Source organism: Nasonia vitripennis (genome assembly GCF_009193385.2).
Source record: "Nasonia vitripennis strain AsymCx chromosome 2 unlocalized genomic scaffold, Nvit_psr_1.1 chr2_random0005, whole genome shotgun sequence".
Taxonomy (NCBI): Eukaryota; Metazoa; Arthropoda; class Insecta; order Hymenoptera; family Pteromalidae; genus Nasonia; species Nasonia vitripennis.
In genome coordinates this window covers 1265986-1291178 of record NW_022279612.1, presented here as the reverse complement: position 1 = coordinate 1291178, position 25193 = coordinate 1265986, and the positions used below count along the sequence as shown (strand labels likewise).

Here is a 25193-nt window from a genome sequence, read left to right as displayed (position 1 = left end):
TCTTTTCCCCTCTATCGCTGTTTGTGCAGTGTCAATCACTAGACTAACTGTGTCCAGGGTTGAATGCTTCTTTCTGAAGCCAGTGGTGTTCCGTTAATCCACCTTTTCCTTCTATAAAATGATCCATTCTGACGCAGATAATGCGTTCCAGGATCTTGCCTGGGGTATCCAGCATGCAGAGTGGTCTGTATGATGAGGACTCCTGGGGTGGTTTCTTTCCTTTTGGCAGGAGCACTAGTCGCTGTTTCTTCCAGTTTGTGGGAAATGTTCCCTCTTCTAGACATGTATTGTACAAGTCTATGTAGACCTCCGAATGAGCGTGAATGGCATGCTTCAATGCAATATTTGGAATGTCATCCGGCCCTGGGGCCTTGTTGTTTCCTACCCTTCTGCAGGCGGCTAACAATTCCTTAATCGTAATCCGTGGAATAGCCTCTTCATTCGCACCTCTTTTGATGACACTTAGCTGCTCCAGTTGCTTGGAGAACAGTATGGTCACTACCCGCTGTAATAATTCCGAGCATTTTGGTGAAGACACGTAGCTTCCTTTAATCTTCTTTATTTAGCATCTTCTGTTTTTAGCAACAAGTACAGTGTGAAAAATATTAATTTAATTTATTAGCTACGTATACAACGTATGGATAATAATATTTAATTAATATTTTATAGAAATGTCTTTCGTTAGGTCTGAGGGGGCATGTTTAAGGTACATCTTAAGCCCGGGTAGAGTAAAGAATACGGTCCGGAACTTTCACAAAGCCGTGGCAAGTGACTAAAAACACTTATTTATGATAAAAACTACTTTGATTATTTAGCGTATAACTTTGATACATTTTTTATGGCGATAAGAATAACTGGATCAAATTTGACCGTAAATTTTCCGTAAAAATAAGCAATAAAAAATTCATATTTTCCAAGATTTAGAGGTGTTGTGCTACCTCAACTGAACCACGGTTGCTACCTTGAGATTGTATATTTATTTTGCCTTAAAGAACTAAATTTATATAGATACGTAAGTATAAATAAATATTTCAATTACATATATATTTTAGATTCACGTGGGACCAATATTTAGAAGAATCAAAAGGAACGAAAGTACCATCTGGTTGGATTATACCTTACGGATCGTCATCTGATGCATGGAAAAAGCACCTAACAAGTACTTTCTAGAACTAACATGTCATTTAAATAAAATGCTTTACTAGCAAAATTTGTTCGAAAAGCAGCTATAAAAGCAATTTGGCTATATTAACAAAAAATTGTAAAACATAAATAATTATTAAATAAAAAAGTATGTACAACTATCAAAATTTTATTATTATATATTTAGTATCAAATTTTTTTGTGCAGTCGCTGATGGTGTTAAATCGTCGGATCGCGTATTGATAATTGTTGTTTCTGACGATGATAGAATCATTTCAAGAGTACCTTGTAACTCTGTTAAATATTTTATTAAATCTTCTTCTTCCTCTAATTTTCTTGCTAATAGCCGAAATGTTAATTGTACCTCTAAATTCAATTCTTCAAGTTTATCGTCATAGATTTCTGAAAAATTAATTCATATTTCATTTTTTTGATAGGATAATATTTTAATTTATATTACATACCCATTAAGATGTTTGCTATTTCTAGTAATACTCTTCCAAATCGAATGTTTCCAATGTTTCGAATGATAAATTTCAAAATATTAATTAGGAATTTTCCGTCACGTCCAGAGAGTGCTTGAACAATACCTTGCCGCCGAACTAACTCTTGGAAAAGAGCTACTGTTATATGTGGACACTTATTAACTATGTAATTTATCATGACGTGATCAAGAGCTTTTGAATACTGGAATTTTCTTAAACATGCATCGTGTTTTCCCATTACTTCTTTTGCCGACTCGTGTACGTGAGTGTCTATATTTGGTAAATGTAAATTATCACATGCATATTGAAAAGATATTTTATTATAATCTACAAATTTCCCTTTAGTGTCTTGTTGCTTAATCGAAATCATGCCATTAGTCATTCCAGTCACTAACGTTTCATCATCAGCCTGAAATTTATAAATAAAATTAGAATAGGATAGAATAGAATAAAACAGAATAAAATTACAGTTTATTTCCGACGTACTTAAAAAGTTTACATCCGTTATACAAGGTCATACATAATTACAGTATTATGTAAAAGAAAAAAAATGTTTGTAGAGTTTTTTCGAAACTGGTGTAACGATCCTCTTAAGAGATACAAACTTATTTATGCGAATTAATTTTAATATTATGAATTATACACATTACAATCGGTTTTCAGGATTAAGATATAGTCTCAGAATTTATTTAGTTATCTATTTCAATTGTATATTTTTAGCAGAAAAAATCTTTTGGACCCAGGATTATGATTATTCAAGTTTTGTTTAAACTTTACATTCTGAGTTTCACAAGATGATGCCGATCTGTGACTGTATTTGTTAAACAAAATGTAGGTGTTTTATGTTTGAAGCCCACTATTTATGTATTTATTCAACACACATTTTTTTGTTTCTTATACAATAGAATCTTATAGGTCCATTTAAGTCATTAAAGTGATTTAAATATATAAATTGTCGTAAAGAAAAGCTCATTCTATCTGAAAGAATTGATTGCGCAATTTTAAAGGACAGTAAAGAGTCGTTCTGATTAGCTGTTCGTTTTCGCGCGCGATTTGTGCAGATGTATGAATTCCTAACCTCAAAAAGTGTATATTGAGAAAATATATCATACGATAAAAAGAACGCGCGAAGCACGTCTAAACTTGCTAGTATAATAAATCTTATATGTGGCCAAGAAGCAAAATGTAATATAAGTTCTTTTTTTCGATTTTGTTACCGACATAACAACACAAGTCTACTTTAAAATTTCCTCCTAGAGGAAGCTTTGTAATAGTAAAATTTTAAGTTTCTTCAAATCTTCTAGAAAATACTTTTTTGTGTGTTAGAAGTTCAAATCAAGTGTTTTTAGAAAATGAAAAACAGTTATTTTTTATTTTCTTAATTATTTTTTTATGGCCATTTTTTTTATTTTTGAAAAACACTATTTTGCGTTTTTTCCAATCATCCCATTGTTACAAACAATTCAGCTATAATCCATTTAAAAGAGAATAAAATGACCTACTTTTTCTTGTTTGGTCTTTGATACACGTGCATATAAACAAGTTATTCATAAAAGTCAGGTGCCCAATAGTCTTTTTGGTTGGTAAAGCTGGTAAAAAAGTGAAATCTTCTTTTATTTTCTTTGAGGTTAGAAATTCATACATACAAGTTTTATAGGTTATCTCGTGCATTGCTGTTGAAAATAGCGCCCCCATAGGCGACGCGGCGGTGCTCTGCCGAGCTCAGCTCCGTGAGCCACCACTCCTCTGCTGCGCGAGCTACGTGTGCGAGAGTACGCCGCGCTCACTTCTTCTCTGTCCGTCTGAGTTAGCGGTGCTACGCTTACATATATATACGAAGAAAAGATATTAGACCGGAAGTGACTAAACTGTTAAACGAAATAAACGAAAGTGATTAAAGACTAGAGTGTTGTTCAGTTCTCCTGGATCTGCCTCCACATTACCAATAATTCATCAGGTCATGGAGCCTCAGCCAGCTTCCACGGCGCAGAACGTGACTGCAGGAGGCGAAGGAGCACAGGAAGCATCGAAAGCTGCTAAGAAAGCAAGTAAGTGGAAAATCGTCTAGTAGGTGAATTAAACGCGAGTGAACGTTTGAAAGAAGTGCGTTAATTCGGGAGTGCGTGTATAAAAATTTTAAGAAAGAAAAATCGAATGCGAAATAACTTACGCGAAAGTATTTTGTTTGCACGCGACGATTTTCCTGGAAACAACACAAATAGTTTTTCGGAAGTCTAATCGAAAAGATAAAAATCGGAAGTGAAACGTTTTATGGATACTATTGTTGCAACCAAATCTCAAAAGGAAAGTTAAATCTAATCGCACGAAAATCTATAGACGAATAAAATCACGTGAAAGTAAAATCATTCTAGCTAGAAAAGATGGAAAGTCGAAAGATTTGATGTGTTAAAATGGCGCCGAAAGAACAAAAATCACGCTTTAGAAACAAAGTGAAGAAACGCATGCTCTTTTCTCAGAAAGTCAAACGCCGGCCGGGACAGGTTAGAGCGAGCGCGCGCGCGAGCGAGAGAGAGAGAGAGAGAGAGAGAGAGAGAGACAGAACGAAAACAAACGCGCGAGATTAAGCTGTGGTGCGCAACCGTATATACACACACACACACACACACATGAAATATCGATCGGGCCGACGCGAGAAGCCGCGCGCGCTATAGGTATATGGGCGCGTTGCTAGTATAGGTGGATCGCCGCAGAGCGGGAAGCTATGCTCGCTTAGCTCGAATTAAAATTGAAAGTTTAATGTTTGAACGCCAAGTTATTATTTGAACGGAAAGTAAAAATTTGAAAGATTAATTTTTGAACGGAAAGTAAAATTGAAAGTTTAATATTGAACGGCAAGTTAACAATGTTGAAAGTTTAATTTTGAAAGGAAAGATTAATTTGTGAAAGGGAAGTTTAGTTTTGAACGGATTGTTGAATTGAAAGTTTAATTAGAACGAGAATTAAAATGAAAGCTAAATTTCAGTCAAGAAAAGTTGTCTGAAAAACCAGATATACTAATTGCACCTTACTCATTCTAGATCGATCTACTCTAATCCTATTCTTGAAAACACAAGAAGAGAACTTGGGATTCCGGGAATACTTTCCCAATGAGAAGGCGATGGAGCACCTGGACGACACCAAAATCTGGTTCACCACTGAGAGTGGATTCAAAAGGGAAATCGGTATATGATCTCTTGTTTGATACTATAAATTGACAGCATACACTCGCTGTTGCTCGATTAACTTGTGTTCGGTTGAGAGAGCAATAAGCCATATGAGTCTGAGTAAATATTGTGGTAATCTTGTGTTCGGATGCCAGAGTACTTGCTCATTTTTATTTGATTGGCTTATGTTCGGTCATGAGAATAAAAACATTAGTTGTTATAGAACGATTCCCATTTTTGATTTTAAATGCAATGTTTTGACTCATAAATATACAGTCTGTTTATCTGCAATAATAAAACATGCATAAACTTACTTTGGTGCGTCCAATACTTTCTAAATATAAGCTTATAAAATTGTACAATAAATTGCAGATAAATCCGAGGCTGAAGAAAAGGAGTTGAAACTGCTGGAAAGGGAATATCACGACTATAAAACCTCCGAAAATTATAATAAATAAAGACTTTATGAATTATTCTTGGAACGACAATGCGCCTAGTTGGAAAAATCAAACTAATGATTTCTTAAATTCCACAGAAATTAAGGATAAATTGAAAGAAAGGGAAAGAAAAGTGGAAGCCGAAATGAAACGAAAGTTGGACGAGATGAATGATCTGCTTAAATGTTCTCGTGAAGAATTTGATCAACTGGTGGAATATGGAAACCAGACCAAAGGACTTATGTCCGAATATCTGATCAAAGTAACATCAATTGGTCGAGCAGGCTCAATGCCAGACATGTCCGGACGATACAAAGCTGTAAGTAATTCAAATGAAGTACCGAGTTCAGAAAATAATTCCGACACTGTAAATGTAAATTCATTGATTGCAAAAGAAATAGATAAGCGCTTTAAAGAACGCGATAATGCTAAAACCTCGTTAGAATCTAGAAACAGAAAGTTGCATAGAGATTACAAATTAAATACTCAAGCTTGATTTGAATATTTTCTGGACTTCTTTAAATCTGAATTACGCTCTCTTAATTTGTTGCACGTTATAGACGAAAAAGAGAGCTCGGATTCGAATGTGGACGAAAGTTTCTTAAAACAGCAAAAATATGATGTTTGCGAAAGACTAATAGGACGATTAGAAATTAATTATTATTCGAAAGTTTGTGATATTCAGGAACCGAAAAAAATATTAGAAAAGCTTAAAACTTTAAAATTCAGCGAAGCCAATTTAACTACTAGGAAATTACGAGAACAATTGTATAGCATTTAATATAATCAGAGTAAAGAAAGGACATCTGCCTTCTGGAATAGATTCGAAGACATAGTTAGAATGTATAATGGTTTGCCGGACGTAAAATCCTTAACCGATGACGAAGTCAGAGATTCGTTTTATAATGCTATTTCGAAAGCCTTACCAACAGAACAAACCTTTATCTTACGAAAGTCTTAAAAATAACATAATACAGAACGAAAGCGAGACTGGAAACACGCAAGCATCTGGAAGTGCAACGACAGCAGCCACCAAATGCTTTAACTGTGATGAGTATGGACATTTGGGACGCGATTGTCCAAGGCAGAGCACGAACTTTAAGATGTGCTACGAATGCAGACAATTCGTGACGCATAGAGCTGCACAGTGCCCATTTCGGATGTCCAAGTCGAAAGAGAAAAGGTATGGAAATAAAAATTATAATAATCGAGGTAGTCGTGGTAATAGAAGGGGTAGAGGCGGTGATAATTATCGCGGTGGTACAAAACGTCCGAATGAAAGTCAGAACGATTCGAATACTAAAAGAGGTCGATTCAACAATAAAAGAGGAAGGGGAAATCAAAATCGAAATTATCAGGGAGGAAACGAACAGAACGGCAATAATAAACAAGACAAAGATCAACAGCAAAACAAAGGTGTCTTAAATATCAATGGTGAGTACTTTGACATAAATACAGATAATGAAATCAAGTCAGTTTGCAATATCGGAAGAACGAACGTTACAAGCGAGAAAGGAAAAGTATTAGCATAATTTTTAGCTGACTCCGGTGCAACTGAGCACCTTACAAATTCACGCATTATTTTTAAAACCTTTGACGAAAGAACGGACGAAATTAAATGCGCGAATAATTTGAAAGAAGGGATGTTGAAAACGGAGGGAGTCGGCGATATTGTATGTAGAACGAACAAAAACAAACTGTTAAATTTAAATAATGTTATATGGGCCGAAAATTTATCCGAAAATCTGATTTCATTACGAAAATTTGTTGATCAAGGTTTGACTGTTTATTTAGACAATCAACGCATTGACATTTATGACTCGAAATCGAACGAATCTTTATTGACTGGTATATATGAAAGACCTTTTGGGATACTAGAGTTCGAAGTAAATAACTCAGGATATTCTAAATGCAAATCCAATGATGTTATAGCATACGTAGTAACGCGAAGCATGGCAAGCAAAAGGAGAAATCGTGTAGAAATTGAAAGTACGAATGAGGAAACGGAAGAATTAGTTGAAAGGGAAAATGAAACCGAAAACGAAAGAGAAGAATGAATTCGAAAGAGAAAAAGAGAAAGAAATTGTTAATTCAAACTTAGGAAACTGCTCGTATTTTGATGTGACAGTAAGAGATAGAAATATAGTGTTAATTGATCAAGCCTCAATTGAGGAAGATCCAGACTGCAGAATAGAATTCGAAAGTGCTAAGAGACAAATTAGTAACAAAGCTATGCTGAGGCACACACGAATGGGTCACGCGTCGCTTGAATATCTAAAGAAATTACAGACTAAACATCCCGAAATTAAAGATTTGAAAGAATGCAAGTTCGACGAAAGCATTAGAAACTGTGAAGTTTGTTTAATTTCAAAGTTAAATAGATTACCCTTTCGAACTACACGTACTAGAGCGAAAGAACCTTTACAGATAATTCATTCGGATGTTATGGGAAAGATAAGTCCGTCTTCTCATCCCAAAGGGTATAAATACATATCTGTATTGATAATAGTTCGAGACTCGTCATGGCTTATGCCATGAAAACAAAAGACGAAACGGGTTATTGTTTCGAATCTTTTGTAAAGAGCGCTCGAAACCTCTTGGGAAGGGACGCAAAGGTGTGTTACCTGCGAACAGATCAAGGCACTGAGTATACCGGGGGTTATACGGTTGAAGTTTTGAAGAAACTATGAGCCGAACATCAATTGGCTTGTCCGGATACTCCTCAACACAACGGTACGTCGGAAAGATTGAATCAAACGATACAACGTAAGATTTGAACGCTAATGTATGACTCGAAGCTGAAAACATATGGGATTTAGCTCTGAGTGCGGCAATCTATGCATATAATCGGACACCACATGTAGCAAACGATATGATTTCTCCGTTGGAAAAATTCAATCCGCAAATCAAAGTTGACCTGACACAGATTAAACGATTTGGCTGTCTGGCATATATGAAAGTACAGCGAAAGGTAGGTCCGAAATTTCCATCGCTAGGTTTTAGAACGATTCTAGTTGGATACAAAGACACTGGCTATTTATTGCTGAAACCGGAAAATGGAAAGCTATACGAAAGTCGCGACGTTAGATTCAACGAAATACTTGTTTTTGGAGACAAATACAAGAAAGATGAAAAAAATAACTGGGCCAATGTCAATGTAGAAATAAATGCAAGAATTGGTTCAATGAATTTGAGCCCGAAAGTCAATCTAATGAAGATAAGATGCACGAAACTTCGAATGAAGGAGTTGAAAAACGTAAAAGAGGACGACCAAAAAAGTTGATTGTTGAAAAGGAACAATCTTCAGCAGATGAACAAATTCAAGCTTTGATTGCAAACATTAATGGTGATCCTGCACCCTATGCTGAAGAACAAATGGGTAGAGGCAATCAACGAGGAATTGAATTCAATGTATAAAAACAATGTTTGGAGTCTGGTGGACAGACCAAAAGCGAAAGACAAAGAACGAAAGCCAAACATTATTGACTCACGTTGGGCATTGAAAAGAAAGATAGAAAGTAACAATCGTGAAAAGTTCAAGGCTCGACTTGTGATTAGAGGATTTAAAGATTAGAATGTTTATGATTTGTAAGAAACCTATGCACCCGTTTCACGATTACCTTTAATCCGAGCAGTGCTCGCAATCATAAATAAATATAGTCTAGAAGTATGTCAAATGGACGTGAAAACTGCCTTTCTGAATGGCACACTAAATGAAGACATATATATGGAAATTCCGGAAGGAGTTCAATATTCGAATGAAACAAGATTGAGTAAAGTCTGCAAGTTAGAAAGAGCGTTTTACGGTCTGAAAGTAAGTCCAAATTGATGGAACGAAAGATTTACGGAAGCTGCTTTGAAAATTGGTCTACATTCCCACGAAAACGAATCATGCTTATTTACATGGCGACAGGAAAATAAATTTTTGATGTTGATTCTATACGTGGATGACACATTGTTATCAAGTAATGACGTAGAAAAACTCAACGAGATCAAACGAAAGCTGATGAATGAATTCGAGATGACTGACTTAGGAGAACCAAAAATCTTTCTAGGTCTGGAAATAACACGAAATCGAAAAACGAAAGAATTGAAACTAACTCAAACTGAATACATTGATCGCATACTTCGAAAGTTTGGTTTTGATAAATTGCATCCAAAGCGAACGCCAATGATTACAAATCAGGTAGCAAATCGTGAACGAAAGTATAGAGAAGAAAATGAAAATTTGAACGAATTTATCGAAGGAAGTAATATTGGAAATATTTCATATCGAGAAGCTGTAGGAACGTTGCTATATTTAGCAAATGCTAGTCGACCGGATATTTGTTATACGGAACATGATTAAACGAGTGTTTTGTTATTTGAAAGGAACTCGAACGCTAGGATTAAATTATTTGGGAAGATCAAACGACTTACAAGCTTATTCTGATGCAAGTTTTGTCGACTGCAAGGAGTCTCGAACGACTAGTGGTTTCGTCATTAGATTGTATGGCGATTCAGTTACATGGCGAACGCGCAAGCAAAATTATGTGGCATTGTCAACTTGTCAGGCTGAGTTCGTCTCGATGAGTGATGCTTGCCAGGAACTGATGTCTCTGAACAACTCTTTGAAAGTGATATTGACTGACAATTTCTTTCCTCTGAAATTGTGGTGCGACAACAAAGCGGCTGAGTCAAGCTCGAAGGTTAGCGGAAGCAATAAATTGAGACATATGCCGGATGTGAAAGAAAAGTGTTAGAGAGTGTGTTGACAGAGGCTTTGTGAAAGTATTTTGGATAAAATCGGAAGATCAAATTGCGGACGTATTTACTAAACCCTTGGCATTTAACTTGCATGCTTGTCTAACAAATTCAATAATGAACGTCGAAAGTATTACAAACTGATTGATTTAAATTTTTATAATAATCTCTTATGTTACAGGAAAGAATGAATAGAGGCCGTATAATGTCGTGTATGTGTGCGGGAGGGAGTGTTGAAAGTAGCGCCCCCATACGCGACGCGGCAGTGCTCTGCCGAGCTCAGCTCCGTGAGCCCCCACTCCTCTGCTGCGCGAGCTACGTGTGCGAGAGTGCGCCGCGCTCAGTTCTTCTCTGTCTGTCTGAGTTAGCGGTGCTACGCTTACATATATTAGTCCAAAAGCCAGCCAGTTAAAATCGTCGTCATAAGGTACAAGGTTGTTCTCCACCGAGATCAGTACCTTACATATTGAAGTAGACATAGCCGCATAGGCAGAAGTGTACACGGAGGACGTATGCGTGGGTGTATTTTCGAGCATGCCAATCCAAAGATTCAACTTACGTCATAAGGTACAAGCTTGAAAATTTGTAGGAATGTAGGTAATGACGTTCTTAATAAATAAAAAATTTGGCAGAAGCGGATGTTGGGGACAAGATGGCGGCAGAAGTACCCCCCGATAACATGACTCTACTGTCACCTTCAGAAAACTTGCGAAAGATTACTACTTTCAACTCGAAAACACATAATTCATACACACTCATGCACACGCACACACCTACTCATTCTCGCGCTATTAATTTTCACCATCGGTACACTTTTACACTATACATAATCTAAACACGCCTCAACTTACTGTATTCTACTTTCACATCATAATGCTGATATAATAATCTTATTATTGTACAACATAATGTACGCAAATAAAAACTATCTAATCTAATATAATCTAATCTCATGTGAGTACACAAGTTCCTTTCTGCTTCGCTTGTATTTCATAGCACTCTTACTGCCGCACGCTGCCTTCGGGCCTGTTGTTTTCAAGATCGTTGCATGCGCCTTTTTGCAATCTTTAACGTGATACATCACTGGAGGCTGCGATTTCTTTCAACACTATTTTTCTGCTTCAACATCTTTCGCTCAAACCTAACCTGCAAACTCGCACGCTTTTTCTCCTCGCTGCACGGCGTCTCTTTTTCCTTAAAGTGATCCACGTGGCGCCACCTGTTGGATCGACGGAACACCACCAGCAACGTCTCCATCATTAATATCAGGTCGGTCAAATTTTACCTTCTCGATTAGCACTTCATCTGGCTTCGAGAGTATCAAGTCTCTGGCTCTGTCGATAACTTACCACTTACCACTATCCTACAACATTCTCTACGTTATCGACTGCCAGTAAGTTATCGACGGAGACTCAACATCATCGAGAATGAGCAGAATTGGTGAGAAGAACGCTGAGTCGTCATGTGGGCTCACTGCAGAAAAACAACAAGAGGAAAAATGAAGACTTGCGAGTTGTGTGACCAGCAATTCCACACCATATGTGTCGCTTTCAGATCTATAATGGTAAGGAATGTTGCCACACTCGCCTGTGCTGCTTGTGCCAATGAGTATGTCACTGGCACGCCCAAGACCGCGCAGATGAGAGCAAAATCAGCAGCAGCAGCAAATACATCTTCCAAGAGCACGCCTAACACAGGTGTGCCCAAAAAGAACAAATCGGCACTCCCATCGCTTGCTGGCTCCAGGACTTAATCGCCTGCGAGGACACAGGCGACGTCTATCGAGACATACCTGAAGGATATCTTCGCGGCCCTTCAGGCGCAAAACACCGTGTCTGAAAGGGTCTCTCGAATCTTAATTCTTGGCTTGGCCTTCTCGAAAGCCGCCTCAAAGCCCTTGACGACCTGCCTGCACTCAAGACTCGACTAAACAATGACGAGTCCTCCATCTCTGAGCTGCAGGCAGAATATCAAAAGCTATCGTCAAGGAGCCCTGGAGAGCAGCAGAACATCAACATTGCTCCTACCTCTGAGGAGATCAACAACCTCCGCAGCGAGCTGGCTGAGGTTCAGAGGAGACAGGAGCATTCAGCAAATAATGTGATGGTGATCTTTGGCCTGGCCTATACCCAGGATACATCACTGCAACTTCTAGCTTTCACCGTCCTGGCTGCATTGGATTCCACGGTCCTAAGGCGGGATGTGGCATCCATCAGGACCATGGGGAGACTTGACTCAACTAACACCAACGCGAAAGGTGACAGCAGATTCCCGCCTTTAGTTGTCACTCTCTCTTTCAGTGCGCTGGCCCGTTCCATTATCGTGGCCAAAGCCAGGAAACGCAAGCTTCACACTAGTGAACTGGATGCTGCCCTACTGGAGGAAGCGAGAGCTCTCTGCCCAGACCATCAGGGACTTATTAACATCAATGAGCTTTTTCTTCTAGACATCCACAAGCTGCGCATCAAGGCCAGGCTGGATGCAAAGAAGAGAAGGGGGTGCCGCGCCTTTGTGAGGGACGGGAAAATCTACATCTGGTCTGGCGAGGTTAGCGAACGGGCCACCGTCATCTCTACTGATACATATCTTGAGGCCTTTTTAGCCCGCACGCCGCCAATAGCCAACACGGAAAACACCATCTAAATCATCTAATTCATCCTCATCTGCCTCTAAAGCGTCTCTATCTGCGGGTCTGAGAGTTTGTCATTTCAATGCGAATTCCCTAACGGGTCACATTGAGATGGTCAGGCTCATCTTGTCCATTCGTTCCCCCTTTTACGTAATAGCTATAACTGAGACTTGGCTAAGCGACAAGATAACATCCATCCTTTCACTGGATGATTACATATTGTACAGACGGGACAGAAACAGATACGGTGTAAGAAGGGACTAGCACATCTCCCCTTACAGGCGTGAGTTGCAATGGCTTACTATCGCCGGGCGTAGGAAATACTTCATGGCCTGTTTTCTAAGAAAAATTTTTAACACTTCAATGCCTACTTACATAATAGCCTTTTTTTATTTCCACGTCGCGTCCTGTAAGGGGTGAGGTGACACCCCTGGATATCCCGTCTTCCAAGACGGAGACGCTGAAGAATTCATTTTTCATCGGTGCTTCCTACCTCCGGAACAGTCTTCCATCTCACCTTCTCAACACACTATCCATATCACACTTTAAACACGCGGCTAAAACATAATTCTTTGAATTGGAAAACACATAATCATGACGCACTTCTACACACTTCTTTATCTCATTTCACTTTATTCCATTCCACACTTTTCACATCTAGCAATAATGTATTCTACTTTGTTTTCTCTATAAATCAATATGTACAACATAATGTATAACAATAAAGCATATATAAATCTAAATCTAAAAATCTCTCTCTTCCTCGAACATCTCAGGCTTAGTAACCACTGTTTGTCCTAGATAAACGTGTGTCATATCATTGTTCCGAATAAACGTCAGCATTAAGTTTAAATCGTCGTGTTGATAATTTCGGCACACGGCGTTAGCCATCTACACAAATTATAATAAACATGGCTTTTTTAGCCACGGATGTACACGGCCAAGATTTATGGATATTGTTAAATAATCCGGGGGGCCGTTACAATGTTTTTATTAGAAAAAATTATTAAATATATTCACTAATTATTATCAAATAATGCATGATCTGATCATTTACATTAGCTTGGGTCATCACGGCCATGCAGCGTAAAAGTGTAATAAACAGCTTTAATCAAAATTATTAAGAAAACGTAACCTCAAAAGTATTCTTTGAAATCCCCCATATTCGTTGGGCGATATTTGAAATCCCCCATATTTGTTGCGATTAATGCAGAAATTCGGGACGAAATACGAGGTTTTATTGGCAAGCTGATATTCAAAGAAATGAGAAAGCTTTTCTGAAATGGCAGATGGAGCAACGTTTTTGCTAAAATATATATCTTCCTATATTATATAGTTATTTTGGGAATACTTCTCTCCATCCCCTACCGCCCCACCCCACTATAGTACCCTTCCACCGAATAACTTAAAATTCGTTCACTTTTACGTTCCCTACTGAAAAAGCTTTAGTGATAATCAGATGATATCCAGGTGATTTTCAAAGGAAAAGCGTGCCAATTTCGTATTTGATTAGCAGATAATTTTCAGGTAAAAAGCATGTAATCTTTTATTACTTTAAAATATTATGTTTTGGATTTATATTTGCTATAATTTAATAAACTTTTTAAACATTATTATAATTATCATTATTATTTTTATTATAATGAATTATAATGCTAGATTGTTTGCGTTTGCTATTTCGAAATAATTATTCAAAAATACTGTTAATATTTAGTAATAATTAAAATTGTAAATTGCTGATTTTGATAACTTTTCAATAAGTGTACAATAATAATAAAAATTTGGATTGACAGAAAGAGAGAGAGAGAGAGAGAGAGAGAGAGAGAGAGAGAGAGAGAGAGAGAGAGAGAGAGAGATAACACCAGTATCAGGAAGTTTATTTGTGGTTAGGAGTACTAAATAAGTATTTCGTAAATTTGTATGTTTTTTATTACAAAATAGATGTTATCTATATACGATGCTCTTTTGATATTACTAATGTAACATATTTGGTAATAGCAAGACGTACATATTTCGAAGAACTTTCATGAAAATACAAATACTTTTAATATTCGTAGTATCTGTAACGGTAGGATTCTCTTCCCTATTGATAAATCTCAGGTGAGATCTCACATGAGATCTCATGACAAAAATTCATCTGACCAAGTGCGTGAATTAACTAAGTTCCGCCGCTGAAAAATGTTTAAGTTCGGTAGGGAAAAACTTATTTGTAGAACTACGTTTTTTATGCGTTTTAGACGATTTCTTATCGTTCTAGATAGTTCCCAAGTGCAGCATAAATTTTTTTTTACTTCGGAAGATTCGCAAAATCCTGCACACAGAGACCACTGCGAAAGTGTGAACCAAAGCAGTTGAATAAAAATTATTATAGTAGCACGTTTCTACACATTTTGTAAAATATTTGTATAAAAATTAGATGTATAGTTCATTATAAGTGAATTTTTTATGAATAAAAACTTTCGAAATGTACATTTAGCAAATATGTAGAACGATTCAAAATCGTCTGAAACGCATAAAAAACACGCTTCTACAAGTAAATTTTTTCCCACGGAACTTGGAATTTTTTTAGGTGCAGGACTTAGTTAATTTACGTACTTGGTCAGATGAGATTTTGTCATGAGATCTCAGGTAAGATCTCACGTGAGATCTCATGTGAGATCTGACCTGAGATTTATCAATAGGGAAGAGAATCCTACCGTTATAGATACGTATATTAAAAGTATTTGTATGCCATTTCAGCTGAACTCCAGTTCATGTAATTGTCGAAACCAACTTTTTTTATTTTAGAATTTATAATTTCTTCTCTCCTAACCTCACAAAATCCTTCTACATGTATATATTTTCAATTATCCTCATTGTTCGCATCAGTGACTGTCATATAATTACTTCCGACTTGATGACATAACATTTGGGACACAGCATCAAGCCAAATTATCATTTTCAACTTTTCAAAACTATTCACAATTTTATACGTAATAGAAATAAGGAATTTTATTCACGACTGAACTATAACAGTCACTTTATTCCTTAAAAAGCGAGATAAAGTAGCATTTTATTCCCTCATATTTTTTTCTCCGCGAAGAACTTTATTCCCACAAAATGCAAGAAATAAATTCTTTATTTCCTCAAAATGCTGGAATAAAGTAAATTTGCGTATAAAAATATTTTTGCTCGTATATTAAGGTCCCTTTCTATACGCGATATACTACGTTAATTACAGTCCGAGTTTTAATCTATGAAATCTATGCATCCTATTCGAGTATTAGTATTATATTTTATCTGAAATTTTCCTTTCAAGGCTTATGAAAGTGGTAGAGCAATAGTAGCACATTATCGAGTATAGAGGGGGACCTTAAGAGAAAGTAAATTTTAACCCTTGCATATATGGTAAGGGCCACAACGCATAATGTTGTATCAAAAATATTTTTAGTCTTGTGAACAAGATCATAAGAAAGGCACCATCGGTGATCTCCTCTTCTATAAACTATAGCTGAGTAGTGTCCTTTCTAATTATTGTTTGTTTCTAATAATTTGTTGTTAAAAAATTAATTTTTACAATATGTAAGGATGGATTCCTTTACAATTTATCGAGCTAAAAATTATAAACCCAGGTAGAATGCTCTACGATGAATAGATCCAAAGTTACAGCGAATCCCGCCAGCTTGACATCTTAAGCTAGAAAAAAGGGGTGTTAAAAAATGATCGGCAACGGCTATAAATTTTTAACTGTGGTAATAAATTAGCTAGAAATTAGTTAAAAATTATCCAATAGTTTATCTTAGATTCCGTTATAGATGCCATTGCAGTTTGAATCAGCTTTACGTTCTCAAGCTTTACTTCAGTCGGAACTGCCACGTTACAGTATAAATTACGTACATAAATATTACTCTAAAAACTTAATAAAACTATTAATTTGATTGCCGAATGTTATTTTTCGTTTATCGCAAATTAGGTATCTCTTTAGAGAAAAAATTGGACCATCATAGCATAACCATCGTATTCAATATCCTTTCAAAAAAAAAAAAAAAAAACCGCTGCTAATTTGGCACGTAGCTTCCTTCAACATTATATCTTGCTTAATATCAAAATTGTCTTTACTTCATATATAATTCTATCAAGTTCTTTTTTGTTTTGTTTGATGAATACAATTATTTTGAATCAATTATATATATATATAATATATATATATAATTGATTCATATATATATATATATATATATATATATATATATATATATATAAATAAAATTAAATCTCCCTCTCTCTCCCTATCTTTCTTTCGCATAACTCGCATAACTAATTGTTAAACTGGTAACTGCATATATTGCGCGAATGTAGGTGCATGTGCATTCGTCTAGTATATAGTATTTATCACATATGTGGAGGAATTTGTCACGTTGGCCGCACTGTCATGAAGATAGCCCAAAATACTCTCGATTAGTTCCGGTATACCCCTGATATCCCACTGGTATACCTCCGGTATACCCCTGGTATACCCCTGGTATACCTCTGGTATACACCCCCGGTATATCCTCGGTATATTCAAAGATCATACCTTCGATGGCTTCGAGTACTGGAGGGCAGCCATATACGCACCGCACAACCGGCGTTGCTGCCGCCGCTTGCGAATACTGACGCAAGATGGCAGTATGTCTGAGATAGCCGCGAACGCCAATTGCCGTGTACCCGCACATTGGAGTTCAAAATACTTAACCCACCCGCCACTGTGAGGACGCTAGAGATATAAGCGATGCAGTTTTCAATTATGCAAAGTATACAGGGTGAGAAACAAAATTTTGACGCTTAATATCTTTGAAACTAACTAGTTTCGTAAACAACCCAAATATAGGGATCGAAGTGCTATATAATGCTAACTAAATCCAAAATTTAAACTTGATTAATGCCTTTTTACTCCAGCTACCGCGTCACCTAGAAAAACGACTTTTATTAGTTGTTGATGTTTTTCTCAGGATCTGCCCCATGAAATGACTTAAAATTTAAGTGAAGTATAGTCCTAATAACTTTCAATAATCACGATTCTTTAGAAAGATTCAAAATTTAGGTTTCTAGTTAAAGCAATTGCAAAAATTTGTGCTGTGGGGTGTGTAATAAAAAAATGACGAACGATAATATAAATTTTCCGCGGTAAAAAGATAGGTAATTTTATTCTTTTTCAGGTACATATTAAGCGATTAGTTTATCAACTTTTCTAATAACTTTATTCGCTTAGAAAAAACTGAAATCGATGTAAAAAAAGCGGGCCCAGAAAATATAAAAACGAACTGTTATCCCGCTATGTACTAGTAAAATCAAAGAAAATGTGACTTGTATTGAAATCCACTAAGTAGAAGCTGAGCTAGAGGCGATACGAACAGACACACACACACATCCATACGGACATTTTTTAAATTCATTCAAAAAGAATTATCAGCATTATAAAATAATAGAACATACAAGAAACTCTTGTATAATAATAATTCAGAATGAAGTATCAATAGCGTAAAACAATTACAAACATAATATTGAATATGTTTACAAAACATTCAGAATCACTGAAACACGCACAGAACAGAACAGAGCAGAGGAGAAGAGTGAAGGAAAGAGGGAGCCGGACCACTCAGTATAATATCTGCCTGGACGTACTCTGTGCAAATGCGATCCGGTATGTCGCGTCGAAATTTAACTTTTTACGCGGAACTCTCGCCGGGACTTAAAAGAAATTTCGTTCGGTCGGAATTTATAATTTTACCGTTCTCGTTCTACGTTAAAAATCATTATCGTGCGTGAGCTCTACCCGAATCCAGTCTGGTATAGCATCTCGGAACTTGGCGCAGTATTCCTCGCTAGGACATTTTTGATTAAACGGGACATTATAAGTTGACTGTATTTCCCCAAAACCATAAATTTACATTAATAAGCGATAATATATAACGACTAGAAAAACGACACACTTAATCACTTAATAACTAGAGAAAAGGTGGCAAAATCATTATTAGAACGTTAAATTAATATTAGAAGTGCGTAATCTTAAGCGCGGTTTCGAGATAATTCCCCGGTGACTACTGGAGGCTGTTCTTAACAAGATCGCGAAGGTAGTCAAACACCGATGGCGCTAAGTCTTTGTTCTTCAAAGTTTCGTGTTTATAATAGTCAACCAACCCGTAGAATTACTTTTCGACGAATACGCTTACCGGTTTAGGACTAAACCAACTAACAACAACTAAATTTATAGTTCCAATTAATAAAATATTTTTCAAATATAGAATATATTAATAATTTTTAAAAATATTTTCAATCTTAATAATTTTACTGTAAGAGAAATTTTCTTAGCAAAAGACTATGGTAATTAGAAAGATTTGTTTTAAATCTTTGAAGTAGGGAAACGGTGACGCTTCGAAGGGTGGGCCACAATCGCACCGATTAGCTGTTAGACAGGCGCTGTTCTTGTCCATTACTAGTCTCAATATCAAATCATATAATTTTTATAAAACATTTAAACCTCAATATTTTAAGTACCACAAGGTCCAAATAACCGCATAAAACCATGAAATTTCTCAAAACATTCTGAACTTTAGTTAGCAAGTTGTAAGGTTCAACAAAAATAGTAATTTTCAGTTGTACAGGGTAATCAGGGTAAGAGACAAAGAATTTAAATCTTTTTATCTTTAAAACGAATCTGAAAAAAGAGCCGAGGTAAGCAAAAGATCTATCTTTCCCCAAAATTTTGAGTTTCATCAAAACTTCTAGAAAATACTTTTTTGTGTGTTAGAAGTTAATATCAAGTGTTTTTAGAGAATGTCCGTATAAATGTGTGTGTGTGTGTGTGTGTGTGTGAAAGCATATACATACATACAACATATAAATGTATGAGGCAATTTAATGCTCTTTTAGGTACAATATTGTTGAATATACATATTGTATAAATTATATCATTAAAAAAGAGCAAATATATATATATTTTTTAATAAATAAAATGGCCATAAAATTACCGTAAAATGGCCAGAATCATAATGTAACGGTTTAACTTTCCCCAAGAGACTGGATAGTCAGTCGGTTCCAGGATCAGGATAGGGGAAAGGAGCAAAAAAGAGTCTGTTTTTATATTCTCAACAATACCAAAATATATTTCTTAATTAAGGAATAGCATTTTTAAATCAGTTGTTAAATTCCGGCTGAAAAAGAAATCAATTATGCGACTTGTTAAAAATACTTTGCCTTTACAAATAGAATTTTTTAAACTAATGTGGTTGACAATTTACAAGAATATATACGCGATTTCGTTACAAGAATGATTCGGTGTTCGCGGCTGCGGTGTTTCGGTTCGGTGGCGGTATGACTGGTCGGTGGCGGCTTTTGAGGTTAAGAATCCATTCGGTACGGTGGAGTCGTGTGCGCACGGCTACGCTGATCCGAATGTGTCGTGTAACAACGATCTCGACCGCTCTGTGTGCGCACAGTAACGGCCGGGATAGTGCTACTGTGTTTTGAGGTCCCTCGGATTTGTGGAGTCGTGAGCGCACGGCTTCACAAGTCTTCATCGCTCGTCTCGTTCCTCTCTTTATCCTGTGTGCGTACAGAGATAAAGCGAGTCGTGAGATGTCGGCGTAAGGCTGGCTTTGTTGGTTAGGAATTTACCTTTGTTTCACCAGGACGTGAGCGCACGACCGGGCGAATCGCCGGCGGAACTATGGTTACTTCCTTAACCCTGTAGGCTCACAGTGGCAGAGGGTGGCAGCAATGTGTCGGAATGTAGGTTAGGATTTTACGGTGGCACCGGGTGTCGTCTACGTGTGCTCACGTAGACGAGGCTCGATGTCACTCGGGTGTTTCAGTTTGCCTCGTGTGCTCACGATGGCAATTCGGAGTTTCGGGTTTCGGTTCGTCTACCAAATCGTCACGTGGGCTCACGATAAAGTGGATATAAAACCGGAAGAGGCCAGGAAATAGTATATGCCCGCGGACAAGAAATGAAGGACGCTAAGAGGAAGCTTAAGAAGACAATCCGCGAAAACAAGCGACGGTGCCTTAAAGAACTACAGGATGAGGTCGAACAGGACCCTTGGGGTCGACCTTACAAAATCGTAATGAAAAAGATTAAAGGAAGCTACGTACCCCCTCCAAAATGCCCGGAACTATTACACCGGGTAGTGACCACACTGTTCTCCGGGCAACTCGAAGAGCCAAGTGTCATCAAAAGAGGTGCGAATGAAGAGGCTATTCCACCGATCACGATTGAGGAATTGTTAGCCGCCTGCAGAAGGGTAGGACACAACAAGGCCCCAGGGCCGGATGCTGATCCAGAGGTCTTCGTAGACTTGTAGAATGCATGTCTAGAAGAGGGAACATTCCCCACAAAGTAGAAGAAACAGCGTCTCGTGCTTCTGCCAAAAGGAAAGAAGCCACCCCAGGATTCCTCATCATACAGACTGCTCTGCATGTTGGACACCCCGGGTAAGATTCTAGAACGCATAATCTGCGTCAGAATTGATTATTTTATAGAAGGAAAAGGTGGATTAGCGGAACACCAATATGGCTTTAGGAAGAATCGGTCAACCCTGGACGCAGTAAGCCTAGTGATTGACACTGCGCAAACTGCGATAGAGGGGAAAAGATGGAAGGGAGGAAAAAAGAAGTACTGCGCCATAGTTACATTAGATGTCAAAAATGCATTCAATTTGGCCAAATGGAGCGAAATACACGAAGCACTCCGGAAACAGGATGTGCACTTATATATAAGAAAAATGATGTCCGACTATTTGACACGGAGGACGGTACCAAGAGCTATAAAGTTACAGGAGGCGTACCCCAAGGGTCAGTGCTTGGCCCACCGACGTGGAATATCATGTACAATGGGGTACTAAGAATACAATTACCTGAAGGAGCAACAGTCGTGGGATTCGCTGACGACATAGCAATAGTGATAGTAGCGAAACATAAAGAAGAGGTGACAGAAATAGCGGAAGAGGCGACCCGTATAATACACGAATGGCTAACGGAGACAAGAGCTAGAAGGAGATCTGGGATGCCGCAAGAAAGAAGACGATGGCTGAATGGCAAACAAGATGGGACACTCGTGGCAAAGGACGATGGACTCATCGCCTTATAAGACGAGAAGGCGCCCAAGGATAAAAGTCTAGATTGGAATAAGACACGGGGAAGTGAACTACTACCTCACGCAGTTTTTGACCGGGCACGGATGTTTTCTGGCGTACTTACATCGGTTCAAACTAGACGACCAGTCAAACTGCCCAATATCACATACAACTATCTGGACCCGGCGGATCTCATGATTAGTGCATGTACAAAGAGGTCCATCCTGCCCGATTACACAGACCGGCGAAATTTTGGCGTTCCGAAAATCCTTAACTTTTCTCATTCCGATCTAAGCTCTGTGTTATACCTACTCACGATTTAGAAAACAAATAAAATTTTGATATTCAGAAAATTCTTCATAGCAATTACCCTGATCGAGGCTACCTGTTCTAACCACTCTCATTCAAATCCTTCCAAAAAAATATAACTTTAAAGGCATAGTGGGTCTCCGGGAACGTGCACAGAAAAGTCTATCCACACTGATTACGTCAACCAGCAGAACCCCAGTATTTAAATAATCTTTAATAGCGCTTGTCCTGATCAAGCTTCCCTGCTCCAACTATATTTGATTCGATTTCTTATGAAAACATACATTTTGTAATAGTTATTTGTAATTAAGGAAAGATGAAATTATAATTTACAAAAGCTACAGAAAATAGAAAATAATAATCAAAATCCAAGACATTGGCGCTTTTTCGATCCTAATTTAACCCTATAGTGTATAAACAGGGTAACCCAATTTAAATGGATACCGCTAATAACTCATCACCCATATAGCACCCAATCTTTCGGCAATATTGACTTAAATTTGCATTGGCAGATTCGGAAATATTGCAGAAAGATTATTGAACATTCTAGATACTGTCCAGCAATATTGCTGTAAAGGGTAATTTTTCAGTTTTTGGATTGCGTTTCAAAAAATCAATAACAATATTGTAACAATATTGCTCGGAAATTATTTGCAATATTGTGTCAATATTGTAAAATAAAGGTAAAAAACATTAAATTAATAGTATATTACACATAGGGAGTCGAGGGCGCCGCAGGCGATTGATTCCTTATATCTCCAAAACAATGTAGTCAAATGCTTCAAAATTTTATTTGGTGATTCACCATGAAAAAAGCTATGCTTTTTTGCTAAAATTGTAAACGATTTCGTCGAGCGGTTCTCAAGTAAAGAGCTAAAATGTAAAAACCGATTTTTTTCAAAACTTTTACTTCCTCTAAACAATATTTTATTTATTGGACCTATAAATTTAGTTGGAGGAAGCTACGTGCCAATGAATTAGCACCGTTTTTTTCTGTTTTCGTAACACTAGACTTGCGATCAGGTAACTGTGTTTACTTCTGCAAGATATGGGTATTTTTATTTGTAAAATACTCTGTACGTTTATTTTTTTGTAAATAAATAAATAAATATGTGTATGTGAGTGCATGTGCATGTGCGTACATATGTGTGTAATTCAATGGTCGAGAAACCGATTGCGACATTATGAAGCCGAGCGCTGAAAATCAGAGCAAGTGCTTTGACCGCGAGTCAGTACTCCTCACAGCATATGACCGCGATATGTACGAGAAAAATTCAAACTCTGCATGCAGTTCAATAGTTCATCTCTTCACCTGCTAGTCGAGAGTCCTGAGTCAAGTAAGAAAAGATCCGTTAATGCACCTGGCACTAGTGAAAACACAGCTTAGATAAGTTTAAAATAAACGCCACAAGCAATCTTGTAAGATATCTAATCAGCAATTGTTACACCAATAAGGAGACTATGTGATCAAATGTCACAGTTGTTTCCGAGTTAAATCAAGCCGAAACTACGTACTTTCGGCCATGGGATAAAGAAACATAATTTTAAAAGTAAATACACATACAAAGCAATAATATATTGCAGTCATTAATTGAATTATGATTAATACTTACACTAATGCCTATGCTAAGAATCTCATTGGGATAATCAAAAGTATGTAACGTTTTATATGTTCCAGAGTCATAAATTCGAACATGTTTATCTAACGAGCCAGATAATATTCTGCGTCCATTGCATGCAATCTGTAGACAAGTAATTGTCTTGTGATGTTGAGATATTTTAGCTAATAGACGACCATTAGCAAAACAGTCCCACACTCGAATTTCCGTTCCACCTAGAAGAAAAAATAATAATAAAATTTTTGTCAAAATAATAGTAATATCAACAGTAGATGTCTTGTTTGCTGGGTTATATTTCAATGGCGATTTTATATTATATACAAAATTCAAGTAATGTACATAATGTATAGTACATAATATCTATTTAAAGCATTTAATTAGAGGTTAGCCAAAAATGCTCGCTTTGCTTGCGGATTACATATTTCATTTGTTATATTTCATTGTAGAGCATGTTCCTATAGAATAAAATATTCGGAAATTATATTTTTTGTATAAAGTACGTTAATATAATGCTTTGTGATTTTAATACAGTTTGTAATGAGATAACAAATAAAACATTGAAATTAATTTATTATTATAACTTAATCGAGCTGTATATAATTTTGTTTAATCATTACTATAATTTATAATTGAAAATTATATAAAATATTACTAAAATGTTAGAAAAATAGTAACAAAAATATGTACGATTATGACTCAATGACAATCATTTCATATACAAAATATATGGTTTGATTTGAAAAAAAAAATTATTAGTAGTGACCAAATAACATAAATTCACGTTTACGTGGGGTGCGTTATACGGATTATGGGATTTTACAAGGAAGGGTCCTTAGGTGTAACTAACCGATTTTGATCGTTTTGTGATATGTTGTGGTACTCGAAAAAAAATTAGACACGTATTTTTTCTTACGTGCTAAATCGTCGATTTAAGGGATGAAAACCGCTTCTGAAGTTTACCCCGCAAAAACTGAAAAAAGTCGTTTTTCTACGTGACGCGATGACTGGAGTAAAAAGGCAATAATCGAGTTCAAATTTTGGATTTAGTTAGCATTATATTTGATCACTTTCTTTAAGCTGTTTAAGAGGCTAATAAGTTTTAAAGATATTAAGCTTCCAAATTTTATTTTCTCACCCCGTATACAAAGAGTCGTTTTGCTCCTAGAGGAAGCTTTGTAATAGTACAATTTTGAGTTTAGTCAAGACTTCTAGAAAATACTTTTTGGTGTGTTCGAAGTACGAATCAAGTGTTTTTAGAAAATGTCCGTATGGATGTGTGTGTGTGTGTGTGTTTTTATGTGGCGTAGGCAGAGTAAGCTCTGCACAAGTGGCCCTCCGACATCGGAACCCCACAGGCACCATTGTTAAACAATACTTCCATGGAGCCCGTTAATTAGCCTAGTTGGCTTCTTCTTTAGGGCTTGACATTTCCATACATATACCATCCACCGAAGTGATTAGGGGTTTAGGTTCAAACTCGTCTTTTTCTTTCTGCATCAACCCCGTTTTCTTGTTGCTATGTTCTCGATGCTGTTACATCCAGCACTTCGCCTGCTATTGCCATCGTTTAAG

General features: G+C 36.9%; 1 protein-coding gene across 1 annotated transcript in view; it reads right to left on the bottom strand.

The window, feature by feature from the left end:
* Positions 1-1273: 1273 nt before the first annotated feature.
* The window catches only part of LOC100123359 (U3 small nucleolar RNA-associated protein 15 homolog), a 68338-nt gene continuing 44418 nt past the window's right edge, over positions 1274-25193 (bottom strand). The window contains exons 3-5 of the mRNA XM_001606938.5: positions 23616-23836; positions 1608-2037; positions 1274-1545 (exon numbers count right to left, since the gene is read on the bottom strand). Of these exons, the coding sequence (XP_001606988.3) occupies positions 1319-1545; positions 1608-2037; positions 23616-23836 (878 nt within the window). The 3' untranslated portion in view covers positions 1274-1318. The remainder of the gene's footprint in view (positions 1546-1607; positions 2038-23615; positions 23837-25193) is intronic.